General features: G+C 39.9%; 1 protein-coding gene across 1 annotated transcript; it reads right to left on the minus strand.

Annotated features, from left to right (window-relative positions):
- Nucleotides 1-439: 439 nt before the first annotated feature.
- sult4a1 (sulfotransferase family 4A, member 1) lies at nt 440-14568 on the minus strand. The gene is made up of 7 exons (XM_085376409.1): nt 14400-14568; nt 9983-10113; nt 7584-7664; nt 6982-7108; nt 6773-6867; nt 5578-5716; nt 440-552 (listed from the first exon to the last, which is right to left on the minus strand). Exons 1-7 carry the CDS (start codon nt 14566-14568, stop codon nt 440-442), a joined length of 855 nt encoding a protein of 284 aa, XP_085232535.1.

The raw sequence follows: 14568 nt of genomic DNA on the forward strand, positions 1-14568 counted from the left end.
GTTAGTGTTGTCGTTAGCATGTTTGAGGACAGCTATAACAACTTTCCCCGTTCATTTCCAACGTTTTTCATCACAAATATCTGCATACAGGTTAAATTCCTGTTATGAATCCACCCACCAAGACTTCAGTTCAGTGGCTGACCCTAATCTAGTCGATATATACTATAAACACACACAGCAGTGGAGGTAGGGGCTGAGGGAGATTTGGTTTAACTATTGATTTAAAAAATTCGGTAATCTCCACAACAGTGTGACTTCTGATTTCTGCTGACATGGGATTGCATATGTGAAAAGTCTTTTAGTGAGAGCTCACTGTTAGGTTGAACTATTGAACTTCAGATTGACTGAGGGAAGATGTAGGAGTTTGGGTTTCGACAGGAAATGAGCTAGCATAGATAAGTGAGTCGGGAGGCGATACGGAGAGATGGTCAGGCGTTCCTCACAGGCAGAAGTCAAAGGTCAAGTCGGACTTCCCCATCTTCTGTCTGTATACCGCATCAAACTTTTCATTCATAGACACGGTGAAGATATCTTTCCACAGACCAACACGACCTGCAGGGAAATGGAGCGTAGTAAGGATTTTAATAAGCACCGTCTTTATTTGTGCTCAAAACACCAAAACTTATTGAGCGTATTTCTGCTGCAGACTGAATGCAGCCCGGCACGGCAGTGACTCACCAGTTGCAGTGTGTATGTGACTGACTGTCAGCTCTCTAACCTATAGCAGATCAAACACCAGACTTCCTTAGACTAAAAGGAAAAAAAACAGATGGAAAAACATAGAACAAAAACAGATGACAGAAACTGTAAGTGAACATAAAAAACTAAATATACACATAAACCAAAATGATAACAAATAAGGAAACAAATGTAAAACACATGTACACTCATGTGAAAAACTATGCGCACCCTTACTGTTTCTGTAGGAATTAAGTAGCTTCAGAAAGCACAATTACAAAATGACAGATCAAGTATGGCTTGTTTGGAAAAAGCCTATTCTCTCTAAAATGAACTTGACCGCATTTGCAAAGCTTTCTCTGAAACAAAGGACAACAGATCTGGAACAACGTCCTTTGGACAGAAGAGACCAAGTGGAAATCCTTCAAGCATAGCAGTGGAGAGGTGATGAGTGGGTTTGTTTTGCAGCTACAGGACCTGGACTTGTTGCAGTCACCGTGTAGACTTCTGTGTACCAAAGTACTCTAGAGTCAAATGTAAGGTCGACAGCTAGAGCGTGGCCAAAACTGGGTCATGCAACATGAAAATGATTGGAACAGAAAAGAGTCAAGGTCTTGCAATAGCCCAGTCAAAGTCCAGAGCTCAACTCGATTGTGGAAGTACCTTAAGATAGATATGCTTAAACACAGTTCCTCCAACCTCAGTGAACTGAACAATGACATGAAGGAGTACGCCAGATTTCCTCAACTACTGAAGGGACTGGAGGTCACACAGAAAACAGGGGACACTTCAAGTTACTGCTGCTAAAATAGTTCTGATAGATAATAAATCATCATTTGACAGTTTTCTTTTTCATATGACTGTACATGGAACTCATGAAAGGTTCAATCAAAACAAACGCAGTCACATCCTGCACAACACTCCAGTGTTAAACTACAGTCTGCAGTGCAGAGTCAGACACACTGGTGCTATAATGTTTTCATCAGAATGCATTATGTAATAATCCAAAAATATTCAATCACATAGTCATGCAATATGAAATGTCATGCAGGTAACCTTGGCACAACTCATTTTTAATTTAACCAAAACTATTTAAATTAACGCCATAACTAATTTAACTATAACTTGGTTCTGTATTCGAACCATCGTCATTCCTACAGTTGAATCACATCATCTTGTTTTCTTCTGCGATCATTTTGATAAAGTTAAGCGTTAAATTCTTAGGTCCCAGTCACACAGACCCGGAGATCAGTTGGTGACTACATCGACCCGCTGATTAAAAAATGAGAATCTCCCTACCAGCTGCAATTTGTTACAGTTGCTGTGATTGATTGTCACAGAGCCTTGGTAGCTATCACCTATAACTGTCATAGGAGGCACTGACTGACCCACAAGCACACACTAACTAGCTGCTATGTGACCATGAAACTATGTAGTGTGTGAGGCAAACCAGAAACATCTATTGATGAAAGTTGTATAAATTTAAATGCCAGTATAAGCATTGTTAGCAGGCTCAGTGTGTGTTTCTCTTTGAAACCATATTCTTAATATTTGGTCATATTGAGAAAACACCAAACCTGTAAATTAACTATCTTAACATTGGCACGTTAATAAACCAAGCTCATAATCCTTCCAGTCAAAAGGTTTTTCACAAATTTATATATTTTTCACAGAACTTGTCTTTGCATTAATCAAACAATTTAACATTCACTCGTTTAAAACTCAGTATATAAATAATTAAACATAGTTAAACATAGTATTCACCTCTCAACTCATGCAGCATGTATGTTAACATTTACTGATCAGAGGTGTAGACCTGATGGAGCGATCAGCCCATTTTAAATAATAAATTCACAGTTAGCTTAATAACTTCAGTTGTCAGTTTAAGAGAGTTTCATACAGTAAAGTTAATAAAGATGAAGCGAGTGATCAGAGCTCTCATTGTGATAACAAGGGTCACATTTAACAACAATTTTCTTATGACATCAAAAACCTGCTTTCAGGGTTTGTCCAAAGAAGTACAGAGTCAGCTATGTGTTTGTGAACAGCATTTCCAAAGCTGCACCCATAGAAGTGTAAAGTTCTTCTTGACAGTAGGTCTTCACATAGCAAGGGGCAGGTGTTAGACACAGATTTTAGGAGTTTAGGAGTCGTTTGGTACCGGGCCGCGAGAGTTGAGGCTCAGGTGGAGTGCAGGGTTTATCCTAAACTGTGTCTAACACCTGCCCCTTGCTATGTGAAGACCTACTGTCAAGTCCCGAGTCATATGTGTTATAAATCAGCGGTCCCCAACCCCCGGGCCTCGGACCGGTATCGGTCCGTGAGTTGTTTGGTACCGGGCCGCGAGAGTTGAGGCTCAGGTGTGAAATGTCTGGTTTTCAGGGTTTTTATCGGTTTTCAGCGTTATTTTGTTATCGTTTTTATCGTTAACTCGGTTTTCCTGGGTCTTTTCACGTGTGTTATCAATAAATCTTCTTTTTTTTCGGTACCGGTACTGGTTTTATTTTGTTGTATTTTTCCGCGACACCTTAAAGGCCGGTCCGTGAAAATATTGTCGGGCATAAACCGGTCCGTGGCGCAAAAAAGTTTGGAGACTGCTGATATAAATCATTGACTACATGAGTTAAAGTAGTATTGTGCACCAAGAGCTCTGAGTGACTGAATTACTAAGAAGCTAACGTTAAGTAGCCTTGTGCTAACCTGCAGTGTAAAGTATTGACTATGACACTGCGTGATGATCTAAACTCCTGAAACAGAAAGGTGTTTCTCTTCATAAAGTCCTAATCTCATTGTAATGCCTCTGTCAGTGCGCCCCAGGGTGGCTGTGGCTACAATGTAGCTGCCATCACCAGTGTGTGAATGGGTGGATGACTGGATATGTAAAGCGCTTTGAGGTCCTTAGGGACTAGTGAAGCGCTATATAAATACAGGCCATTTACCATTTACCATAGTTCACATAAGGAACAACTTAGACGTGGATGTATTTAGCTTGTATCAGATTATTAGTCCAGCTGTGAGATATTATTAGTATTAGGTAAATTCGCATGGGTAAGCCTTTGCTCTGTTTACTACAGGTCAGTGACCTGAGACTGGTCTGCATACACAAACTCTTGCAACATAACGATCGTCTCCAGGGACATTAATAACTAACCAACACAAATCAATGTAGTTATCTCCCCTTAAAAAATGTTGTCTATAAGCTCAGTGTACATTAAATAATTTATGGTGTGGTTGACTTTAGGAAATGTGTAATCTGCAATGCTACACATTTCCTTTGCAGCAGTCGAGAGTTATAGTTAGTGATTTAGTTGTTGTCTGAGTTTGTCTGCACTAGCTTGTATTGAATTTGACCCCAAATATGATTAGCTTCGATTATTTGCATCCTGACCTCTATCAGCTAATGGGAACAGCTAATCTCTTAATGGGAACAGAATGAAAAACAATGAAACTGCTATAAACAAAAAGGTTTGAATACACCTACATGGAGCATACAGAAATCGAACTACACAATATTGTAGTATCACCACAAGAGTTAACAAGGAGGTAAGCACTGTAAGAAACTAACAACTCTCAGCAAACAGCTCAGAGCAAAGGACCAAAAAGATCTGACCCAGCTGCTACTTTCTTTAGTAGCATTAAGTAGCATGAAAGGGCAGTGATTTTGAAAGAGAAGCTGCTATATAATTGACTTTTCACTGACGTGAGCAACGCATAAAATTCGATGCTCCTCCACTGCTTCGGGCATTTGGCAATCCTACCACGATGAGCTTACCCAATCTTCTACCAGAAACTGCATTTTTTGCACTTATTCATGGAAATATAAAGTGGGCAATGTCCTGTAAGATTTGTGTTTTCCTGGTACTCTTTCTTGTTTGCAGCATTTGTTTGAATTTGTTCTTCTGTGTTCATTCATTTTTCCAGTAATATTTTACTCTTCATACTACACACAGACATAATGTAAACAACGGGAGGCATTGCTTTAGGTTTAGATGCACAAACTCAGAGCAGCAGCACCAACAGTCTGATATTCCTGCACTCTATTCCTCTGCATACTCACAGCGATATCAGTGGGGGTGGAATGGACCCTTTGGTGGGTCACTTCTGGCCTACAGTCTGTGGACCCCTGTTCTAAGATGTTACACAGCCACCACTAGCGGTGACATATTACAGCTGCCTGCTCTGTGCTTGGATTTTGTAAACTAGCATGTCCTGTTTTTATATTGGTATTTATGTGTTACCCTTAGCCACACTTGGAAAATAGTTCAAAATAATACAAATAATAGATAAAAATATAACATCAGACACATTTGATTTTCTCCTGATTAATCAACTAACATATTGCATCATATCTATGCAGGTAATCACCATACATACAGTTAAACTGCCTATTCAGAAGACTCAATGAACAACCTCCAGAGCTGTAAAATGAACATAGAAATCACAAAAACTGCAGTTCCCTTTACTTGCCGATAGATAAGATCCCCTCTTTATAAGAGCCTTACCTGAATTACATCCACCTGGATATTTGAGTTAGTGGCCTTGATTAATGAGTGTCTGTAGCTGGTTCTGATGGGCGTCTGCTAAGATGGGTGTCTTCACTGTGTTTGCATGATTTGACTAATTATGGCTTTCTGTGTGAAGATTGTGTTGCAGTTTTGGTGGGTGCATTCAATTGCTTTATTAGTCTGTAACTATATGTGGGGGGTTTTTGTTGCACCCATACAGTTTATGGAGACAACTTGTGAATATAGCTAACTAGTGTTAGCTCTTAAATTAGCACTGCTCCCTCTACTCAGAGTGTAGAGTCCTAAACCAATGGCTGATGTCTCAGTCGGTATGTGCATGTTTTATGCTGTCTGTGCCCAGAACAAAATAACTGAGCTTTCCTCTCCCACTCACCTCTGCACATGGACAGTGCCTCTGAGTTGCAGCACTGCTCAATGAGCTGGTTGCAGCTCTCCATCATGCCTTCCAGCTGAGCCTTGTCACAGGAGACACCCAGAAAACGTGCCAGTTGTTCCACTAATGTCCCCAGATCCTGAAGAGGAGAGGAAGAAAAATCTATGAAAGCAAATGTAACAAACAAACACAGAGAAAATGTTTTGTTGTTAAAATAACGCTAATGCGTGATTCTGCTTGTTTCCTCCTGGATTTGACACGCATTAATCCTCCCTCCCCCTCTTTCTGTTGCCCGTATACCCTCGGTGTGCTGAAGGTTGAGCCTCCATGCATCGTGAAAAGTTTTCATATTGTGACATCAGTGACATTGAACTCGTTCAGATTACTACTCCAGCTGGGTGCCTGATGAACGGTAGAAATGTATTTGGATACTTGGTACTTGCAGCTATCCTGTGTGTCTTCTAAGATTGGTCTGCCTGATCTTAGAGTCCTGACGTACTGTTTTATCAATCAGTAGCTGGTGCCTTGAACCTCTGATGTTATCTATGCCCTTATGCGTTGATACAGGCTGGTAAGTTTAACGCCCATAGAGCATAAAAAAGAGCATAAATGTCAAATAGATAACAAATTAATGTGAAATATCAAAAACATATTATATAAACACATTTCTATTAAAATAGATTTTTGGTTTAGTTGGAAATATTCAATGCTTCTTGATTTTTATCCTATTGAGTTCCTTAGTCAAACTATAGTTTAGTATACTAAGAGGGCAAAAACTACCCATATGGAAAAGATATATATAAATCTTATAAAGTTTGTATCTGTCTTGTGTGAAACTTGTATGAAAAGCATATAAGAGTGAAAACAGATATAAGATCCCTTGAAAAATTATATAATGAAACTTGTATGTTTTGGACACTTCCTAAAAACAATATATGAAAGTAATGAGAAAGTGGCCACTTTCATGAGTAAATCATGTAAGTTTTTACTATTTCTTTTCCATATGGGTATGTTCAAGGCCAGAATGCCTGCTCAGAAAATCCAGGCTCCATAGGAGCAATTTCCTCCTAATTTACTGCCTACGTTGCACACAAAATTCAGTAAAGTCATCTGTCAGGGGCAGACAGCTGGGTGTAAGTTTCCATGAACTAGCAATAAGATGCTAAAAGGGCCCACAAAACAGTTGTGATATTACCTTGTACATGTCTTCGTATTTCAAGAAAAGGACATTAGAATCCATACGGTGTTCCCAAAATTCCTGAACATGTTCAAACCAGGAACCATATCCCACTATAAAGGAAAAGTATCAATCAGTGAGATACAGGGACTCGACAAAACAGGACAGGGCTTCTATGGAGTGGATTACATGAAATGTCCAAATCTTCTATTAATCTGTATACTCACGTTTATCATTCATGAAGCGCCGGCAGAATTCCTGGAAGGTTCCCCGGTAGCTCATGGTCCTGAGAGAGCGGTGAAACTGGTAGTAGGATACCACCAAATCCTTAGGGTTTCGAGCCATGTAGATCACCTGGAAGAGGGCAACAGTACTCGCTGTAAACAGGAAGTATAGATTTAACCCAGTATCACAGCAAGGCGTGTAACAGACACGCTGGTCCACCGTGGACAGAAGTTGGATTACCAGCAGTGGGAGATAATATATTTAAAGTCTGCATTGAGCAAAAGATGTGTGGCGTACATTTCAGGGTGCTCAAATGCCAGAAACGATAAAGCTAGGCAGCTAAAATGTATCTACATGTAAGAGTGTTAATAATGTCTGAACACTTTCCCGTGATTATTTTCATGTTGGCTTGAAATGGAATATCTCCATCTGATGTTTTACTGCAGCTCCTGCGTGCATGTACATGAGGCAAAGCGGTCTATTTGACTTTTTGCCGTGATACTAGGTTGATATATTACCTCTGTGTTTTAGTGAAATAATAATGACTGCTGAATCTCCCTGTTTACTTGTTGATTTGATGAACTCAGCCTCTTAGAGAACTAACCTTAGCTTCTCCATTGTGCATGGCTGTAGGGAGGAATCGATAGGGAAGATGGCTTTTGATCAAACGAGGTGACGACAGCTCCTGTGAAAGACAAACACAGTGAATCTGCACTGAACTTTTCCCATCATGTCCTACAGAAAACTTGTGCAACTCTGGACATTTGTCCAAGAAATCTGCAGCTTTGACACGACTGAGGTGTTTGAGTTTTAGCCAGTAGAGTGTCTCATATAACATTTTACGACCCTGGAAGAGGTCCTACAAAAGTTCCCCCAATAAAAATCTTAATAACACCAGATGAGGTCATTGTTACTGGTGGTGAAACAAAAACAAACCAAAGAGCAGCCTGATAGACAATAACCTTACTGCAGCATTAGCATCAGTTTGATGGTGCTGGTCAAACATAGAGACCACTACCAGCATCTCCTTATGTTATAGATCTAAACAACACGTTCTCACTCCCGAGTAGAGCAGGGCGCTATGACCAAAAACATTCTTCAGTCTTCAGCTAATCCAAAATGCTGCAGCAAGAGTCCTGACAGGGACTAGAAAGAGAGAGCAGATTTCTCCTGTTTTGGCTTCCTGTTAAATCCAGAATTCAAAATCCTGCTCCTCACATATGAGGTCTTAAATAATCAGGCCCCATCTTATCTTAATGACCTTGTAGTACCATATCACCCTATTAGAGCACTTCGCTCTCGCTCTGCAGGCCTACTTGTTGTTCCTAGAGTATTTAAAAGTAGAATGGGAGGCAGAGCCTTCAGTTTTCAGGCCCCTCTTCTGTGGAACCAGCTTCCAGTTTGGATTCAGGAGACAGACACTATCTCTACTTTCAAGATTAGGCTTCAAACTTTCCTTTTTGCTAAAGCATATAGTTAGGGCTGGACCAGGTGACCCTGAATCCTCCCTTAGTTATGCTGCAATAGACGTAGGCTGCTGGGGATTCCCATGATGCACTGAGTTTTTCCTTTCCAGTCACCTTTCTCACTCACTATGTGTTAACAGACCTCTCTGCATTGAATCATATCTGTTATTAACCTCTGTCTCTCTTCCGCAGCATGTCTTTATCCTGTCTTCCTTCTCTCACTCCAACCAATCACAGCAGATGGCCCCGCCCCTCCCTGAGCCTGGTTCTGCCGGAGGTTTCTTCCTGTTAAAAGGGAGTTTTTCCTTCCCACTGTCGCCAAAGTGCTTGATCATAGGGGTGATATGATTGTTGGGTTTTTCTCTGTATCTATGAAGCGCCTTGAGGCGACTTTTGTTGTGATTTGGCGCTATATAAATAAAATTGAATTGAATTGAATTGAATACTTTACAACACCGCTCCTCTAAAACAGCAATAAGGATCATTATTAGGCCATATGTAAATAACAAAATAACTTTAACTTAAAGCAAAATTGGGAAACGTAAAGTCCGAAACAACATCAGTCAAACAATGCTGTTTGCTCTGGGTCTAAACAGAGCACGTTGTGTGTGACGTCTTCTTTTGCGCATGCGGCTGCTTTGAGCGTTCACACTAGAGCGCGTTTGCTGTCACATTTTAATTGTAGTGTGAACAAGCAGACAAAAAAATCGGATTTGATCAAAACATTGGAATTGAGCATCAAGACCTGCAGTGTGAACAAATGACGAGATCGGAAAAATGAGGAAATGTGAGAACCATTTGGAATCCATCCACACATGTTCGTTCATTTTCCTCAAATCGCTTTGGAAAACACTATTTCACGTCATTACAGTGCTGGTTAAGGTTAGGGGTAAGGTTATGGTTAGAGCTGGAATACGTGGCTGGAACGTCTTTTACCGTGGGACCGTCATTCTACTGTATTTCACCCATAACCCGGCGCGTACCTTAAGAATGCCGAAGGTCGCCTTTCGCGTTCCTCAGGAACGCCGTGGGACGTGACAAATCGTCAGGATGTTACGCTTCAGGAGTGAGAATGGGCTGATCTAAATCAGCAGTTAGTTCGTTTTAATGTTGTCATAATGTAATCCACACAATTATTCATTCCTAAATCTATAGGAATAAACAGATATATGCCTGTGAGGAATCTATATCCAGGGGACAAGATTTTTAACTTTCAAGTTTCCATTTGTAGTCTCAGCTCAGTTAATGCAAATAAACAGTATATCTGGGAGGTAAAAGTGGGAAATGTAATATTCAAACTTTTGATGACTTTGCTTTTTATTAAATTTTCTAAATTATCTGCATTTATAAGCAAGACTTATGACAGTAAGTCTTGAACCAGTTACCCATTAACATGGCTACAGTGGAAGGCTAAGTTAGCAGGCTAGATTTTGCATTGTTTTACCAGATCGAATAATTTAATCTCACCTGCTGCCTCAGTTCTAAATTGGTTATGGTGCTGAGTGTCTGCTACTGTGATGTCAGTGACTCACTCTACCTGTATGATGTCCAGCCCAGGTTGTGGGTATTCTAAAACAGGCAGCTGTTCATCAATGTTCATAAGGCCAATCTCATCAGGGTCTGCTCCCTGACTCACTAGATACACAACTTCCTGAAGTAGACTGGTGCCTGCAATGACAGAAAAGACAATCAGGGGACAATGACAAAAGTCAAACTTCAGCATGAAACAGTGAAAGTTGCTGGATCCACAGCTGATGAGCTTGGATTAATACAAACTAACCACTGAACTATTGTACTGCAGCACAGAACACCCAAACAGTCTTTGAGGCCTTAATTCGTCCATGGGAACTCAATGAGTCACATGTAAAAGTGTGTGCGTCACTAAAAGACATCTTGGAAGAAATTATTTACTGTTTCCACTTTTTCAGTCACCCTAATCAATTACATTGTAACCATTTAATCGCTAGTTACAAAACATTACCATTCTCACATTATTAATGTCTTATTTGTTGCCAGTCCAAAGATTTATGGGCAGTTTGGCTCACAGATGCAGATCACACCATGTGAAACTTGAAGGACGCCTCTCTGTTAAGCAATGGAAAAAGTCAGCATTTTAACACGATGCAATCAATTCATCCCAGCTTGTTTCTTAATAACTTAAAGGCTTGCCAGTGTTCTACATTACAGAGTGATATGAATAAGACTGACTACTCTCACTTAGAGAAAAATAAAGTGAAGTTAGCCACATACTGGCTTTGAAACCGAATAAATTGCATAAGAAAGTTTTTCAGTAAAAGCTTTCTCGTTCTAAAAGAACATTTTTATAACCCATTAGCAGCAGGTATGTAGTGTGTTTCACTCCTTAAAGGGTTCAGTTGTATTTGATAGATGAAAAAAATCATTTGCGGCTTACAACTAAAAGTTTAAAAAACCTCTAGGAACCTGTGATACAAAGATTAACAGAGAACACTGTTCTCATAATAACTCTGAGATTCAAATGATGGATGATTTTTACACGTATTCAATTGCACAACAGTTTGGGGTCATTTTGAAAATCTCTTTTTTCTGTAAGTACAAAAGAATCACTTTTTTCATCTAATTTAGCAACAAAGAATGAAAATAATTTATCAAAAATCCTAGAGATTCTGCAAAAAAATCATAAAGAACTCATTTTTATGGAAAGCATTAATTTGCCTGCACGGAGTGTATAAATCAGCCTAAGCAACCTAAGCTTGAATGCAGATCATGACACATTAAACAATATAAAATAATATAAACTGATTTTGTTAACTGAAACAGTAAGTCTTGGTGAAAGATGAAAACTGGAGCCCATCATGTGTCCGGATTGCACCAGCAGCAATGGCAATGAGTTCATTTTCAAACTGGATCCTCATTCAATATGATGTCATTCTGTCATGCTGTGATAACTGGTAACCAGGACGGGTTACCAGTTTATGTTTCTAGTACAATGTGTTTAAAGGTTGAGCATGTAAGCAGCCTAATTTTACAAGTGCTTAATGTTTCAGTCACATAGCTGCTGTGACTGAAACATTAGAAACTGCTTGGAGCAAATACTTCATGCTCACAGGCGCCTATCGGGCACCTTATTGTCTGTACCTGGGGTACCAGAAGCTTAAAACAAGAGTCAAAAGCAGAATAAACTGTTTGTCATTGCCAGAGAAGATTTGACAAGCTTTTCATAGGTGCAACTCACGTACTCAACTTTGCATTTTCCTTGCAAATGTTGCACGATTTTGAGGGAAATAAACAGGCTCTCCAATGATATAAGATTTACTGCCAAGAAGCATTGTGCTGAGTTTGTGTTATATTATGTTTGATATTATATCTGTTTCTTTTTTCTGGATGCATTTTTGTTAAATTTTGATCCAGATCAGTAGCAGGTTTTTAATTTAAATACATCACAATGCATATTTCATACCTCCTTCCTAGTAAAGAATTAAAGTCCTTATCTTTATTTCAAATTCTTCACTTGATTATAAGTGAACATATGGAACGTATGGTTAGCATATGGATATTATGTTTGGAAATTTCACTCATCATATGTTTAATATGAGACTCCCATAAAGCTGATGGAAATGCTAGAGACAGATTAAATAAAGAAAGACCAAATCAGTGTAGCACAAACTGACATAGAGTTTCTAAATGGATGGAGCATAAAGCTGCAGGATACTCAGGAGCACATTGCAGACTCTCCCAGCTCACCTCTTTCAAACTCTGCTGTTTTCCAGTCTTTCTAACTCCTTTGACCATGTGTTTAGAATTTTTGCCTAAAGTTACCTAACGCATGTTTTAAGGAAAATGAACAGTCATGGCTTAAAGACAGCTGTGGTTTAAAAAGGGGAAACAAAATCCCTGATAAAAGTTCAATATGTTTGTGGAGCCAGACCTCCTGATTCCACTAACTTCAAGGATGTGCAAGTATACAGTATGACATATGAAACAGACCTAAGTAATATCATATCGCTCACGCCCTCCCTTTGGTTTATGGAGTGCTGCTAATCCTATTGGCTAAGATGATCACATGTAAGCCAATGGCATCATAGCTCTGCAGCATCCCAGCCATGTGGCCTGACATGTGCTTTCTTTCTCCTATGCACCAAAAGACTACAGATATATAAAGCTTGTTTAAGCTTAAAAACAAAGATTGCTTGGATGCACAAAGTTGTAACTGGTTAAAATGAATATTTGCAGAATATTGCAGAGAACCTCAGGAGACCAGCTGCGTGCCAAGGACACCAAGTTCTGCTCAAACATGCACTGTTTTGGTGTACAAATGTGACGGATCATTCCTGATCCTGCTGTGATAAACTTATGAAAGGGATCATTCTTGGCATCTGTGACTGCTGTTCCCAATAATTTTAGCTCTGGTGACCTTATCAAATGTCACTGGCTCTAATCCAGGGGAAAAAATCACTACTTTGAAATCATACCAGTGTTCTCTGGAGATTTCTGAGTCTGTGCTTCAGTTCTAAGTGAGTGTGTTGGGTTGTTGGGTGTATTTGTAACTTCTGAGTCATTATCACTGTATAATAGGCACTAACAAATAAACTAATTTAATGATGCTGTGCTGAATTTGTAGAGTTCTTCTGAAGTGTTCCTGTGACTGTTTTGTTTTGTTTTTTTTAAGAAATGTGTGCAATACCAGTGTTTCTTGTCTTGACAGCACACTGGATCAAAAAATGTTTGACATTGAACAAAATAGTGCAGTGGCAAGATCTGAGAAGACATGTGCTCCTCTCAAGTGCCTCTGTGGCTTACAGCTATCTGTAATGCTCTTCTATGCATGCATCTATCCAGATGTACACTGTAGGTGCGTATAGGGTGGTTAAAGAGGCAAAACTAAATGAAAACCACCCCTTTTAATATGTCATTGGTCTAGAGTACCGTTAATCGTACATTATTACATTGTTCTATTTTATAATGGACTATATTATTACAGCTAAAGCTAATTATCTTTATGTAAGTAAGTCTTATGGACAACAACATTAAAATGTGATGTTTCACACACACTTTAATGAAGCTGTAATAAAGCAACAGTTATGATCCCAAAGTATATAGTATAGTATAGTATAGTATATAGTGTATAGTAGTATAACTATATTTTGCTTATAAAACCTTTTTAATAATAAGTAAAATTCGATTTTTCCTCAAAGGTTCTGCTTCATTGGCAAATGCTTTTATGATCAGATATTCTGATTCCTTTGGGCCCCGTCAACCACCCTGTGCCAAAAACTTTCAAAACATCCCCGATGGTCGCCACCCCGTCCTTTGGGTTGCTTTCCTCTGCTGTGCTACATAGAAATGCAACTAAACTCTGAATATTCAAACTCCTTCTGGCCTTCTGCAAGCACTGCTCCAGCTGCCCACCACCTGTCACATGACCGGACCCACCCAGCGCACAGCAGGGCACGACGCATGCAGCAGCGCTGCGCAAAGACACTCTGGGGATAGATGTAAACACCAACTTCTAGAAGTGCTCATGCGAGTGAGGTGGATGATGAAGGCCACAGTAGTTGTGGAGGCTGCACTGATGTGTTTCAGCCAGCCATTAATCGATCTAATCAGTCTGACTCATTTATTTGCTGATATTTGATTATGAAGTACGGGCTGCTGATGCTACGTGTACATGCTTGATAGAGGCCTATAAAAAGTAGTTCTACTGCACAAGCATCATAAACAGATATCGTCATCCACCCACTGCAATAAAGTGAACGGATTTGCAACTCTCACGATACCGTGATACCTGCGTGCTACGCAAAATGAACCCTGTGACTGATACTAGATACGGGCTACCTGTGCATTCGTGTTTTATTCGTGTTGTTAAACTTTGATAATAACAAGAGAGGCCTGCAGAAACTGCTGCAGTAGCGAGCAGCAAGAAATGCGAAGGCACGAAGACACTCGTGCACAGGGTGGTGTGGTGGCTCCTTTACCTGACTTTGGGTACGTCACAATCCATATGTCGCTACTTCTAAGGGAGAAGTTGGCGATTTCCTCCATCTTTCCCCTGCAGAAGGGCGGCAGCCGCACTCCATCAAACTCGAAGTATTTGCTCTCAAACTCAATCGGCGTGCTCGGCGTATCTGCCTCGCTCTCGGCCAT

This window comes from Diplotaxodon limnothrissa, linkage group LG17 (genome assembly GCF_057381915.1).
Source record: "Diplotaxodon limnothrissa isolate DT_005_m linkage group LG17, D_limnothrissa_male_GT1.1, whole genome shotgun sequence".
NCBI classification, from domain to species: Eukaryota; Metazoa; Chordata; class Actinopteri; order Cichliformes; family Cichlidae; genus Diplotaxodon; species Diplotaxodon limnothrissa.